General features: G+C 31.9%; 1 protein-coding gene and 1 pseudogene across 3 annotated transcripts; one reads left to right on the forward strand and one right to left on the reverse strand.

Moving 5' to 3' along the window:
* The first annotated feature begins 4,795 nt into the window (after positions 1 to 4,795).
* Positions 4,796 to 10,176, forward strand: LOC100817547 (squamosa promoter-binding-like protein 6). Of its 3 annotated transcripts, none has more exons than XM_041015863.1 (4): positions 4,796 to 6,144; positions 6,438 to 6,574; positions 8,222 to 9,097; positions 9,612 to 10,176. In XM_041015863.1, exons 1-3 carry the CDS (start codon positions 5,492 to 5,494, stop codon positions 9,079 to 9,081), a joined length of 1,650 nt encoding a protein of 549 aa, XP_040871797.1. In that variant the 5' UTR covers positions 4,796 to 5,491; the 3' UTR covers positions 9,082 to 9,097; positions 9,612 to 10,176. The 3 variants fall into 3 exon arrangements, with proteins under 3 accessions (XP_040871797.1, XP_006579490.1, XP_014630897.1); XM_006579427.4 differs by having other exon boundaries at positions 9,812 to 10,176; XM_014775411.3 differs by having other exon boundaries at positions 8,270 to 9,097; positions 9,812 to 10,176.
* A 2,106-nt stretch (positions 10,177 to 12,282) lies between these two features.
* LOC100818073 (protein COBRA-like) lies at positions 12,283 to 15,588 on the reverse strand (annotated as a pseudogene).
* Between the last annotated feature and the right edge of the window lie 46 nt (positions 15,589 to 15,634).

A 15,634-nucleotide genomic window follows, 5' to 3' on the forward strand; every position in this document is an offset into this window, starting at 1 on the left:
TTGGTCGTCACTCCTCATTTGAAAAATCCTTGGTCAACTTTTCGCCCGATCCGAACTCCTATGCGTCTACCGAAACAGCAAGCAAGATCTTCGATTTACAAGTACAAGATCTACTCTTTATTTGTTTTTATTCTATTTTCGTTTAGATTTTGTGTTCTGTTTTGCTTGCGATGGTGATTGAGAATTTGTGACTGTTGCAAGTGAGTAAACGAAAAATAATACAAGGGAAAAAATGTTTGAGATTCGTGGGTTGGTGTAGAAAGTAATTGATATCACAACTTCAGACTTTGTGGTTGAGCATGTGGCAAAAAGCAACCATAGTGGTTCACGCGATGGTAGAGGGTTATACCTAGTGGCCATGGGTTGAGGCGCCACACAAAAGCCTTACAACAATGTCACCGTGTAGTTTCTAAAACTAACATATATATCCCATTTATTCTATTTTGAATTGATGTAGAAAATACATTTAACCACACTAGGATCTACTTCATTAATTGCAATGATTGCCGTAAAATATCACTTTTAATCGATGTTAAACATTTAGATTACTGTAATAAGCTTGTATTACATAAACAAAGTTAGAATCTAATCATTAATGTATCTATTCACTTGAAAAGAGAGTTTATACTATGATATTGACATATTTTTATTTTATTTTATAGCTTATGATTACGTAAATGTCAATTTCAAGGCTTGATCATAACTCAGTTATTAGACTTTTACATTGTGCTAATTTTTTATTTCTTGAGTTTAAAATAACTTTAAAAGATATTTAAAATAAATTAAAAATATAAAAATTGCCAAATTGATTCAAACTAAGCTACAAATTAAATATCAGTTCAATTTGATTCAGATTTAATATTGCATTCAATAAATTTTAGTTAATGATGAAAAGTGTATAAAAAATATACTAAAAAATGTGTTGTTAATCTCTTTCTCTGCAACCAAAATCATATGTCCCTTAGGTCTGTTTCTACCTTTAATCCCTTACTCATCTTTCAATGATCGAGTTCCATGTAACTTTATGTGGTGGTTGAATTTTTTATACACTCACACAATTAGTAAATCATTTACTATTTACACCGCAATAATCCAATATAATAATTAAAGTTACATCTTCAGCAAAAAATATTAAGAATAACATCACGTACGGAGACTTATCCCAATTATAGAATTTTAACTTAAATAAAATAAAACAAAACACAGTGCAATCAGTTATTCATAGCTTACGCACATCCTGGATCACCACTGGCATTGTTATCGAACAATTAGTTGTAAACTATATTAGTAATTAACTACAGTGGAAAAAATTGCATAACTAACTCAAATTTAATGCACAATAAATGTTTTGCTAGTTAAAAAAATTATTATAAAACTCAATTAATTTACTACTATTATTAAATGATAGTAGTAATGAATTTTTTTACATCATACATTATTTATATATTTATAAGAGAAAGTTGAAATTTGGAATAAGACAAATAATTTTCATTTGAGGAGAAGCAACGAGAGTAGTTGTGCGTTTTTTCTTTTAACAACGAAGGGAAGTAAACAAAGGGTGGTTGCGTGGTGGAGCCTGTTTGGCATGTCACTCTCTGTCCGAAGAGCGTGGTGCCACGCGCAGAAGACGTTAACAATAAATTAATGAAAGCAACACGTGTCAGAAAATGGTTAAATCAGAAATATGGGTCCTGTCGATTAGATCCCAACATAATAATTCCATGGTGAGTTGGCATTGACTGCATCAAAACGTTTTGAACCTCACCTTCATATACTCATCTTCCCTCTAATATGGGATGTTGTTATGATTAGGGTATAAATAATTGAGTTAGCTTAATTCATAGCAGTATTTGTTTCAATAAATTAATATTTTTGGACCTCTGACCCTCTTTAGTATAAAAATAAAATAAAATCTTGATTTACTTAATTTAACATAAAGTTTTAATTTAATTTGTTGATTGTATTAGTCTTATTAATCACTATATTAATAAATAAATTAAAAGTTACAATGAAATTATATTAAAACTGTGCTTCTAATTTTTTTATGAAAAGGATTCTATTTTTTCTCTGACAATAGAGTATCTTCATCACCTAAAATCATGAGATTAAAGTATCAATTAATAAAAAATTTCTCTCTCTCCTCACATGTTCTCTCTATTCACCTAATCATGGATTAAATCTCTAACATATGTTTAAACAAGTAAAGTTATTTGTTACTTGTGTCACTCATCATGGATAAGAGAATTCTATCTTTAACTCTTTTTTAAACACCGTGAGTTAAAATTCTCTTATTTTATTTATGATATGATTTTTCATAATTTTTTAATTGACTAAGTTGTTGATTTAATGTTTAATAAATATTTTTTGTTACTTAATGGAGTATAAATAAGAAAAAATATGTAATTTAAGATTTAAATATGAAATCGTTGATAATTAAATTCATAATTTTATTAAAAGAAAATTTTATAATAATAATAATTTATTTAAAAGACTACTCGTAAGGCTCGTGACTAGGTGATAGATATGAAATAATCATAAATAAAATTACGATTGTTTAAGTATGAATATAATCAATAAAATTATAACTTTAAGTAATACCCAAACACATTAGTTATTATAAATTATTAATGTTAAACTTATAAAATTTAAATAATTAAATCTAACTCCAGATATAAATTTATTTATTCAATTAAATAAGCAAGCTTTTTTAGGATATTAAAAAAGCAAGTTTAGTTAAATATTTAGTGAATTAAATTGAAATGATTTTTTTAAGGAAATTGAAATGATTTATGAATAAGTCAATCTGTTCGAACTGTTAGCTACGTTTTTGTTTTCTTTATATAAAAAAATATTAAGTTAAAAGGGTAAGGAGACTCTTCTGCTCTCCTCGTATAAGGAGACTTGCCTTTTTTTATTTTTCAGACAGATATAAGGAGACTTGCTAATCACTTGAATAAATCACAATAAAATTACATGTTACCTCTAAGTTTAGTGAATATTTTATTTTGTTTATTTGTACAAATCAAAATTAAATATTACAAATTTATAATAATTAATGTTTTATCAATTAAACTAGATAAGTAATTAAGGCAATTATAAAGTGACATCCATTATATGTATTTATTCACCAAAAAAAAAGTATTTGTATTTTACTTTTTTACGCATTTCAAACATTTTATGTTTTGAAGGCTCAAACTGACTTTTTAGATAAATTAAATAAAACTGTTATTTACTATTAAGGATTTTTTGCCTTGTAATCTTTTTAAAGGAGCAACAACTTATCCTTGTTTCTTTCCGTTGTTTTACATTGAAGTTACCTAAGTAAACTTTTACACCAAAACGGCTAAGTTGCCATTTGCCCCATTGTGGTCTTTGGTGAGTTTGATTTTTTTTAATTATTATTTGATTTAAGATTTATTCATATTTAAATTTCTCATTTCTCTATAAGAATATATTTTTAAAGAATCAAACTTATGTTATTTATCATAAATTAAACTTAAGTGTTGTCAACTAAATTATATTTATTGAGTGGATGATAAGTTTGATCTTGATTGATTTTCATAGACACATTTATTTGTAAAAAATTAAATTAGAATTAACGGTTTAATAATAATAAATAATTAAAACGATGAATTGGTCAAGCATTCAATATGAAATTAATCGGTCGAAATTGTCTTAGGCTCAATTCCTTTAAATAAAATTTTGAATTTAAGCTTTGTGAATGAAAAAAATATAATTAAGAAAAAATATCTTATTAAAGATGATCAGTTAGATTTTTTTAGTAAAGATTAGTCATCAACAAAATTAATATATATTTTGTAACAATGTGATGATGATAAAAAAAAATATGAAATAAATGAGAGTATGATTAAGTGACTATGGAACAAATTCAAAACTGGTGAAAACTTCCGGAGAAAACTTTGGCTGGAGAAGCGGTTTAGATTGTTGTTTCTTATTTTTTGAACATTATAAAAGTTTACAATTCAACAAAAATATTTTAACTAAATAAAGTCTGAATAATAGAAACACTTATTAATTGTTACTGTTTAAATTTTTAGTTATTAATTTTGTATTTTGTAAGAAATGTAACATAATTTTAATTTAATTTAATTTTTACTTGATGCGTTTTTTTAATGATTTTATACAGAGACTAGAGAGACCAAGACTTGCTTATAATGAAGCTAACGAATGATAAGTCAAAGTCTTCCTTAATTCAATAAGCAATAAAACATTTCTGACCCTTAACTCATTAAACAAAAAAAAAAAAAAACAAAGTAAAAATGAGTAAAATATATCAGTTTTATAGTAGAGATTAATTATTAATAAAATTAATGAACATTCACATGTGATAAAAAAAACGAAAAACTATAAAAATATAGAATATTAGCTGCATGGAACCTTTCCTTTACTCTCATTTATCCCACAATTCTATAACTGGGAATCTTCAAACAGTAGATTGAACGAGTTTATGAAGGAAAAAAAAATCTATCCAATCTAATTGATTTTCTTATAATATCAATTAATTAATTTTATATAATTTTTTTTCTAAAATAAAAAGCTCTTTAAAATGATTTAATTGGTTTAAAGTGGACCATTTTTTTATAATTGGTCTATAGAATCTAATTAAAATGTATTAAACAAAAAAATAATTTAATTAATCAAAATACAATAAATATAAGTTGGAAAAATATTGTTTTGTTCAATAGTAAAAGTAAAAATATCAGTATTATTTTGAATTAATGAAAATGCTCCTAAAAAAATGAAAATGTTAAAAAGAATAGGGAAGAAGAATGTCTCTCTTTCTCTGAAATGCGTTATGTGCCTAGCTAAGCATGGTGGAAAGCTGTCCACTCTCATTGTCTTTCTCCAAAAATAACAACTCTCAATTCCAACCTCTTCAACTTCCATCTTCCATCTTCCATCTTCCATCTTCCATCTTATGCCCACTAAATTCTCTTCTCTTTCACCTTCACTTCAATTACTTCAATTAAGTTGAGACTTCCATCTTCCACTACTATTTTCAAACTCTCTCTCTCACACACACTATACCATTCCTTTTCTCGCTCCCTCTTTCTCTTTCACTACAACTTTCCCGATTCTGTATCAACTCTGCTTCAGTTCAGCATCCTTACATCCTCTCTATCTTCCACCTATTTGATTTGTTTTCTTTTCTTCCATTTTCTTTCTATCTTCTCACACCTTGTTCCTTTCCACTTCTTTTCTCCTCGAATCTAATCCTTTTGGTCTCTATAAAATCGAAGAGCTTCATGGACTCGTTGCTTTAAGAGACTGAATTCGTGTCCTTCTCTGTTGGGTAATGTAAAAAAAAAAAAACAATGCTTTTTCAGCTGTTGCCTTTCTGCTCAATCCGAAATTCAAGCTACAAACTTACCATAGCGAATTAGCATCACTGTTGGGACACTGTTCGGGAGTCAATTGTTGTTTGGTCGTGTTTAATTGTCTTGCACCTGACCTGGTTCTGTTGCATGTGATGGAATCTTGGAGCTATGTCCCTGAAGAAAAGGAGTGTGTCTCCAATGAGGCACTCTCACCTCCCAACACTCTCGGGAGGAGTAAAAATTCTTTCTTGGGCTGGGAACTCAAAACCCCATGTGGTTTTTCCAACGACATGTTGGGTTTGGGTCACCACAGCATTGAGAATCAAGGTTTTGAGGAATTGGGTTTTCCTGAAATGTTGGGAAAACACATGTCCGATGATCTAATTGGGAGTGTTCCAACCAGAAAGGTGAATGGTAATAGACAACAACAACACAGTGACAGAATCACTGGCACTGTTGTGGATGCCCCAAGTGGGTTTTCTCAAAGAGGGGACTCAAATTCAAAGCTTTCAAACTCAAATTCCCTCATTGATTTGAAGCTGGGTCGATTTGCTGACCATGGAGATTTCACTGATCGGGCGTTTTCCAAAGTTTTGTCTTCTTCTGAGTCATCAACGCCTCCTAAGAGAGTGAGAGCTTCAGGGTTGCACTCTCAGACTGCATATTGCCAAGTCTATGGCTGCAACAAGGATCTCAGCTCCTGCAAGGACTACCACAAGAGGCACAAGGTCTGTGAGGTTCACTCCAAGACTGCCATTGTTATAGTCAATGGCATTGAGCAAAGGTTTTGCCAGCAATGTAGTAGGTTGGTCAACCTTTCTTCATCTTTCAATTCCAAGCTGCTAAATATGTATTACTATGGCTTGTCATCTGTGCCTATTGATTGGAATACTAGAACATGACTCTTCACCTACTCAATTGTATGTCATGTGGGTTTTAAAAGACTTTTATCTGCCTTTGTTTACATCATTTTCCTTTCCCCTTTTTTTTTATATGATTAAGGATAGTTTTACTACTTCTCATAACGGACAAGGTTGACATGAGAAGCAGTGTTGTTGAGATATATAGTTCTGTTGTAATGTTTAGTATGATATACAGGTTTCATTTGCTGGCTGAATTTGATGATGGTAAGCGGAGCTGCCGAAAACGCCTTGCAGGTCATAATGAGCGTAGAAGAAAACCACAAATGGGTATTCACCCAGGAAAGTCTGGGAGGTTGCTTCAGCCATGTGGGGGTAATTATACATGTTCTGAAATTAGTTCGTGATATAATTCTCCTCCTCTCCTACACACTTTCCTTTTCTCTTAAATTCCCTTCTTTTCTTTTGGTCACATGCACGTTAATCCCTTGCATTCTTCATTGATTAAATTTCATGCGATTGACTGCTTGATTATAACTTTGTTGGCACTAAAAAATATAGAAGCGTGCGTGCCTTTGAAAAGCTGGTCCCTTTTCTTTGTCCATTTCTACCTTTTCAAATGCTTAATGTAATATGCCCATACAGCCTCAGAAATGATTCAAAGTTTTTCTTCACCTTTCTATTTAACTTATCGGATTTTGATTCCAGTCCATACTGTGGTACATTTGTCATACAGTTTTCTGTCAAGTTTCATTTTGATGCCAATGTCATTATTAACTCCTTGTGTTCACACAATCACACTTCAGAATATGTAATGTGGTCCAGTTTAAATTATATTCTAGAAATAATTTGCTATGTGGTGTCCTGCTTTGTCAATTGTCACCCACCAGAATAAATGTGGATTTTCAAATGCTGATTTACCTGATGAATATACATCTATAACACATGAACTGCCATCTTATTGCCCCTTTTGTTTCAAAGTGTTTATTCTCTGACATTTTCTGATTATATGCTGTTCCTTATCGGTTGTCAGTTTTGACCTTGTGCAAATTAACTTTATTTTTGGGTACACTTGCCTAAACTAGATTTAATTTGGATTCTTTTGTTATGTGGTGGATGTGAACTTTAAAGTGACTTATTCAACAAGAATAATGGCGCTCTCTCTGAGGGGAAATGATTTTCGGCAACATTCTTGTTTTTGACAATAGAGCCTTATCCCTCTTGGTGAGGTTGGCTACATGGATCGTACAACGCCATTTGGCTTGGTTAAAAACCAAAATTTCAGAGTTGTTATTTACTATGAGGTCCCTCTTGAGTCTTGACAACTTCTTCCAATGTCTTTCTTGGTCTACCTTTCCTCCTATTCACATGACAAAAAACCATGCAATCTATTCTTCTCACTAGTGCCACACATCCATCTTCTATTCAACACCATACTTGTCTGAGTAAAAGGTTTCCCATTAGGAATTAAACTATCTCCTTTTTTATGAGTCATTAACATGTCAGGTTATTAATAACATGAAGTCCAATCAACAGCGAACTTTATTTCCCAGTTTTTGTTCCATATTACTAACCTTAATATTCTATCATATTGGTTGGCTACTGCCACTCGTTTTCTGTCTCTAAATAGAAAGGGAGAAAAAGAGATAAAGCAGTGTGAGAGTTTCCATATGTTACTGTTTTAATTTTTTTAATTGCATTATGGAATGAAATAAACTTCTTTCATTCCCATATGCTAAAACATCAAAAGTGTGTCACATAATTTCTAGTCTTTTTTTAATATTCAGAAACTCTTGAAATTGGTCATTAAACTATATGTATGGGATGTGCTTAAATTCTAAAGTTATTTTTATTCCTTCAATAAATTTTGAACCGTTTCGTTTACTCATAGTAGTTAATTTAGATGTGGTCATGACTCTTATAAGAACTGATTCCCTGACTCCAGTTTTCTCTACTTTTGTAGTCATCTGATATTAGTAAAGTTAATTGAATTGAATTTTTATAAGGATCATGTGGTTGCAGATAGCAGATTCCAGGGATCCATGCTAACTTCATCTTTTATCTGCCCAGAGATGCTTCCAAGTGGGGTCACGTGTTCTGAGAAATATGGTATGAGTGACTTTTGGAGACCTATCAAAGCAGAACACGGGACTGGTTTTAGGAATCTTTCCTCTATGGCTGCAACCAATGGACATCCTCCATCAAGATCTTTATTTCCATCATATAACGGAAATCAATTTCCTTTTCTTCATGAAAACAGTGCTACATCCACCACAGGAAGCATCTTCTGTGAGAGCAATAGCCCCTATCCATCTGCCCTTGGGGCCCAAAATTCTGGGTTGAGACCACTATTCCAGGACACTGTAGGAAATGAGAACTTCAATGTTTTTGATACCTCATCAACTGTTCAAGGATTGTCGGGGATTTCAGACTCTTGTTGTGCTCTCTCTCTTCTGTCATCTCAATCCCAGAACTCTTCAAGCCAATCATCAGGAATTCCCTTGGCTCACTCCTTGGTTATTCCAAGCAGTCATAGCCATAACTACAACATGAGTCAGGTCTCTGAAAAGATAGGAATAAGCTCACAGACTTCTTCAAGCCGAGTGTCAGATAGTTTTCCATCAGAACTAAATCATGCAGATGGAAGTCATCTCAGTCCTGTATTAATATCAGACAATAATTGTATTGTAAACTTTGATATGGCAGATGGTATCTTCCAAGCTTCAGATTACTTGAATGTAAAAGATCATCTTTCCGGTGAAGATGGTGCAACCATTGACTTACTACAATTGTCATCACAGCTTCAGCGAGTTGAGCATGAGAGGCAATCCTTGCAGGTGAAGCAAGAGAATGATTCTTCTTGCACTCTGCGGATTACATAAAGTGCTTTTGGAAGAGGTATGTTGTCCTGTTTTGTGAAAATTTAATCACTTGATTTTTCTCTATGCAGCAGACTATGTGAGCACTTTGCTGCAGGTAAACTTGTAGTTAGCACTGCACACTTTGCACTAGCATGAAACCATGCTTTCTCAATTCCTCTGCTTTGGAGGAAAATGGAAAAATGAAATCTGGGGCTGTCGTTTAAGGCTCTATATTATCAAAATGACTAATCAAATTATGTGAACTACCACCATAAACAATTTGTGAAAGAAATATTTTCTTAATCAAGCTTTTTTATTAAATTATAGATCTTTAACATACCTTCCTATCTAATTTTGATATCAGTGTAAAAGTAGTACAAATGATGTGTTGCTACATTAATGACTTTGACATTAACAACTTGCATTGTCTGTCAAACTCATTAAATATTGTGGCATTAACAACACATTATTGACTGTAAGTATAAAACTTTTTTAACACTAATAATGCATCAAATTAAACTCCACTTCTTTTGGGTCTCTATTCAATCAAGTCATCCTCCCCCTTAATTGCTTAGGGGGAACGGTGTACTTTTTCATCTAGGTTATGGAGACAAGGTGAAGGAAAGACATTTTGTGCTTTCTGGCAGCATTTCCGTTTGTTGGGAAGTACATTTACATAACCGGAATTCTGAATTATCTCACAACGTATATCAATTTAGAGGATAAAAATTTCATTTTCCATTCAATGCAGGAAACAAATTGTGCAAGCATGTGACAGACACGCCTACGCCTATCATCTTGGACATTGTAGGGCACAGGGAAATAGAAACTTCAAATGGTGCCATTCTCATCTGTTGCTAACTATTTAAAATAGCTTGCTTGTGCTGATTCGGTTCAAGAACTTGTCTGCAGAATAACTGATCTACTAAACACACTAGGCTATATCTATGATATTTGTTGGGACACAAATGTCCCTCTCAGTGTTCATATATCCAAATGGATGTAATAAACAAAAAGCCTTAGATGTATCAAAATGTGTTCTTCATGGCATAAACACTTCAAATCAGGGCCATTGTTTACTAGAATTTACGTTCGATTAAGTGACAACTTTGGTAATGACTTTTTGTCGTACTGAATTATTAATTATTAATACTGCATGGGGTATTGTAAAATAAGGACAAACTTTAGGTGTAATATTTTATGTTTCTTTGCTACTGTCATTTAGTTAAAATTAAAGTTTGATCAAAAGGAACGAGTCAAACTGTGGAAGCCAGCCTGATCTTGTTGGAATGAGGAAAGTAAGCAATTTTTTTTTTCTTTTTAGAATATATATACTGAAAAAGGAACTTTTCATAAATTTGATGAGACAAACAAATTCATCATCATCAATCGAGGAACCGGAAGAGGTATAAGCCAGACCAACTCATTAAGCTTGTTGAGAAGAGGGTCACTAAATTCAACTCTTCAAGCTCATATCATAAGTCAAGATGCCAGCCACTCTGTACTTGATGATATTAACCATTTTCAATTTTTCATGCAAAGACGTAAACCTTCAAATAGAGTCTCGTTCCATAACCACGTGGTACAGCAATGGCATACAAGGATGGCTACCAAGTACTACCAACACAATAAAAGATCAAGTCAAAAATTGAAGCGAGACCATCACTACATAGTTATCATATGAAAGGGAAATTATTTTCACACCATTTTATTTTCTCACACATACTAGTACTACTTACTGTGTGTTTGAATTCAAGTTTTGAACGTGGATATTTCTTATTTTTCATGTCAAATTCATATAAAAAAGTAAAAGTTACAATTACTTGCCTCAAACTAGACATGGATCCGTCGTTGAAAACGTTAAGCCGGACACGAGCTTAAATTTATTAATTGTCTATGAAAAGGAAAGGGAGAATGAGTAATGCGAGGTACATTTTTCTCATTTAAAAAAGTAGTATAAAAAGGTGATTGTTTCGATACCTTAAATATTATGCTTTTTTATTTTGAATGAAAAATAACTATTTGTACATTAAAATCACATTAGGAATAAGTTAGATTTTAAATTTTGTAATTGTAAAATTGAGGGTGAACGATAAAATTTACTTACGTGCACATTATTATCAAACAAATAATAAGCGAGTTTTGGAACCGCTTCTTATCTAGATAACAATATTTATACTATTTTTATTATATATTTTTAAAAATAAAAAAAAAACACGCATTATATAACATTTGAAATTCTACTTTTATTTTCTAAAATAAGTTTGAATATTTTAATGAATAAAATAACAAATGTCATTAAACACTTTGACCGGTTGTCGTTGGGTGGTACAAGGAACGTAATCAATAATAAAATGGGAAAATGCCAGTTCCTAGGAAAGAATAAACAAAAACTACCGCAGGAATAGGCGTGGCTAATTTGTTTTTTATTCTTAATTCTTAATTTTTTTCAAGTTATTAATTAATTTGTTAACTAGCCAATAAAAAATCTTCCCTTTGAATTCATGTAAATTCCTGTAAAATGTTTTCCTATGAGGAACCAATGGTTTAGTTTGGTGAGATTCTCTTTCATCTTTTATTAAAAAAAAAACTTTTTAATAATAGATATAATCTTTGTTGTTTTAGATTCACATAATTCTACATAGATTTTGGTTGTTTGCCCCCCATATTTTTTTTTATTTTCTCTTTGATTTTTAATGCAGTGAAATGTGTTGTTTTGGTTGTTGATGAGTTCTAGCTCAACCTAATTGAAAATTGTCCTCCTCTATTTGACATAGCATAATTTGATTAAAATAAACCAAGATATGTTTAACTTTGGTTTAAGTTTGAATTTGAATTAAATGTGATAAAATTTAAAAACATAAAGAATTCAATTTCTTTATAAAATATTTCTAGGCTTTAAACTTTGGCTTTGGCCAAATGATCTATTTAATCCTTTATCTTAATTTTTTATTTTATTTGATCATTTATCTTATTTTTTAGTTTATTTTAATTTTTAATTTTATCTTTTTAAAAAATTATTTTCATTATTTATCTTATTTTTTTCAATTTAATTATTTGATCCATTTAAGATTGATATTATTAATAATTTAAGAATGAATTTCTTTGTTAGAATGAAGAGAAGAAAAAGGAAAGAAAATTGAAAAAAAAAGTTCATTTTTAAATAATTAACAAAATCAATCTTAAATAGATTGAAGGACACAAAATAAATAAGATAAAAAACTAAATAAACTTTTTATAAAGATAAAAGAATAAACTAAAACAAAAAAATAAAACAAAGAATCAAAATGAAGTTTTTAATAGATAAACGATGAAACTGAAAAAATAAAATAAAATCGGTCATTTAGGCTTTTACTTTTAAGCAAAAATAGCAAGATGATAAGTACTGAATGCACTATACGATAACGAGTATGGCCGTATTACGCACAAATGACAAAGCACTGAAGCCATCCACCCGAAAGGAGTAGTAGGTGCTAACAATTTTTTTCTTTTTGCTTAAATTCATCACATCAGTTAACTATTCTAAGAGGCGTGAAAAAGAAAAAGTAATGATTCAAAAGCAACTTAATTTTACAATGCAAGAAGCTACAAAAAATACACGTGGCAGTAAAACTCCTAAGTAAACAACAGGACAGAATTCTTGTGCCAAGCATGTATGCATCTGTGCACATAACTTGACTTCAAAATAGTAGATGACCCCTTTATGCTTCCACATAGATTATTCTTCATACTTAAGTCAATAACATTACCACACAAGCTAAAGTGCCTAGGAGTGTACTCAGTAAAGAGAAAACTAGTTTTGAACTTGCATTTGGCATCCGGAGGTGGCATTACACAGTTATCTCCATTCAAATAAATGATTTGTCCTTTCGGAATATGACCTCAGACTGCACATTCCCAAGGGGTCCTGCTGAAGTGAGTAAATCATTGTATAACTTGACTCCCCACAGCATACCAGCATCATCTGCAAAACCAGATCACATAATAATCATATAAGAATTGGAATATTTTGTACACAAGTTTATCTAGGACTATATGATAGTGCTTGATAGAACTTACTTAAAGCCCTCGTAAGGTGTTAGTGGCTTGAAATTAAAGCTGAAAACCTGCGTTACATTATCAAAGTTTGGGTGCTGCACCACAAGGTTCCATTGCGAATAGTTCATTCTGTAGTTGAAATTTGTGATTGTGATCTTGACCCTCCAGTGCTCTTTATATTGAAGCTTCACGTGCCAATGCACTCAAATAGGACACGTGTGATTTGTGCACCGGACTAGAGGTGTATTTGTAGCTTTGCCTGGTGGTGACACAACTGAAGCTAAATGCGGGGAATTAGGACTGTAAGAATAGTTCAGAAAAACATATCAGAGGACAGTTTCATATGTGTACAGAATGATGAATTAAGGACTTACTCTACACAGCTGCCAGGTTCTGTTTTGTTTTGGCAACCACAGGTGCAGGTAGGGCAGTTTACTATTGTATTGTTATAGAAGGATGAGAGAAACACGGCAAGTTGGGGTCTTCTGAGCCAGGAATTGAGAATATGTGCAGGTAACATTCCAGGTCACTGCCAAAAATATATGCAGATTAAGCTAAACCAAAACTTGGGTTTCATACTAATAATTTATCTGAACAATTTATAAAGCATAAATGATCATGTCTAGTTACTTCACTACTTGCTATAAAGGAAAATTGGAAGAGTTCTCTTGTTGAAAATTCAATGAAACTAGCCCATCCAGTATCTGTTTCTATATGATACGTGCACTCATATACTACACAAACAACCAGATACAAAAGTAAATTCAGTTTTGCAAGAGAGCAAATTTATATAATTAAGTCTAATGTGTACATATATTATATCTAGAAACATGTGTGTGTGTGTGTGTGTGTGTATATTCAAAATTTCATGTCAATGCATTATACAAGTAACTTACTCAATGCCTGAGTGTTTCTCCTCTTGTCTTTGGTAATAAATTTAGTTGGTTTCACAATCTTGGCAGGGCCACAAGTTTAACCAGGCCCTGGTGCTTTGAGGGTAAATTTTTTTGGCAGTTTGACAGTTTCGTTAGTTGTTCCAGCTAAACCAACACTTAGTTGAAATGAACTTATTGCATTTTGAGGGTCCTGGGCCCATGAGGTCAAGACTCCCCCTGAGCAACAATTTGCTATCTGCTGGTTGTAAGGAGTTCCGGGCAGTAAATCCACTACAGTTGGGTCCTTCTTGCAACAATGAGGGATGTTCCCTTTGAACCTTGAACAGTCCCCTTATTCTGTGGTTTGGCCTCCCATTACATTTCAAATTACTTCCTTTTTTGCCCATGTCCACCCTAGTATCCATCCAGGAGCCTGAATATGGCGATACTGTTGAAAATTGTACGTTGTAACAACAGCCTGTACAAGCAAGAAAGGATTTATACTATTAAAGAAACAGGGAAAATAGGAGCTAATATTTATTTACATATAAATTTAATGGTGATTGCTTCAACCTAAAGACATTCATCGTCTAGTTCAAAGTTTGTTACTTATACTATTTCAAAAAATATTAACCAATTAACCATAGGAGAAAACTTAGATACAGTTCCTTAAGTGTTACTTGTATTGTTCTCCAATCAGAATTGAAGTTTCATCTCGATAATCTGCTTACATAGCTTGCTGGAACATGGAGTTCTAGCTATTGTGTTAGAAATGGAGTTTAACATTAACCATATTAAAGCTTAACCAATCAGACACCCAGGAGGTCCTGCTGAAACATGGCTTGTACAGCTTGGAAGATCCATCAAGCCTAATAGTAGTGCTACATAGCTCTTATTTCTTACTACAAAATGCTTTTCAGGTTAAATGTCAAAACTCACAATATAATGTCTTTCTCACATTAAGAAAGTTATGATCACTTACAATATAGCCGTCTGGAGTCCAGCTTATGACATCCCATTTGATTGTAATATTGCCAGTTGGATCAAGTGCATCATGGGCTTCTGTATATGAACAACCATGAAAAGTGGAAGACTTAATTCTCATCAAGTATGCTTAAAACAAACAATTTTACAGAACAAAGCCACATATATATCACTGGATTGTTTCTCAAGTGGAGATTAGAGAAGCCCTAAAATAGTAATTGTATCCATGCCTATGGCAACATCGCACACACTTTCTTCAAGTTAGAAAAGAAACAGATAGGCACTTTTGCCTTTTCATTTTCCTCTCTTCATTCAAAAGATGCTTAAAAAGATATTTATTATGTCAAATCCACATTTAATGACCAAAAGAACATTAATTTTAAAAAAGCGCAACTGGGTTTTTGTCTATACTTCTACCGAGAGAACTAGTAGACATCAATACCCAACCAACATGGTAAGCATTTAACCACAAAAAAACAAATTATATGGCAAATACCAGCCTCAGCAATCTTAAGAGTATACAGACAAATCTCTTGGAAACTCTAAAGGAAACAAATTGATTTCATTGCATGACCAAATAAGAACCTTAAAAAAAACAAAACACTGAAAAAAGTTGGGAAAACATCAGAGAAGTCCCCCAAAATACATTAAAATAAAAACTAGTTAAACTGTTTGCT

This window comes from Glycine max, chromosome 5 (assembly GCF_000004515.6).
Source record: "Glycine max cultivar Williams 82 chromosome 5, Glycine_max_v4.0, whole genome shotgun sequence".
NCBI classification, from domain to species: Eukaryota; Viridiplantae; Streptophyta; class Magnoliopsida; order Fabales; family Fabaceae; genus Glycine; species Glycine max.

Excerpts from the sequence above, each read along its gene's own strand:
- LOC100817547 (XM_041015863.1), top strand. The coding sequence starts at position 5,492 with ATGGAATCTTGGAGCTATGTCCCTGAAGAAAAGGAGTGTGTCTCCAAT. Across the intron at positions 6,145-6,437 it reads TTTTGCCAGCAATGTAGTAG|GTTTCATTTGCTGGCTGAAT; the intron begins GTTGGTCAACCT and ends TATGATATACAG. Across the intron at positions 6,575-8,221 it reads GTTGCTTCAGCCATGTGGGG|ATAGCAGATTCCAGGGATCC; the intron begins GTAATTATACAT and ends ATGTGGTTGCAG.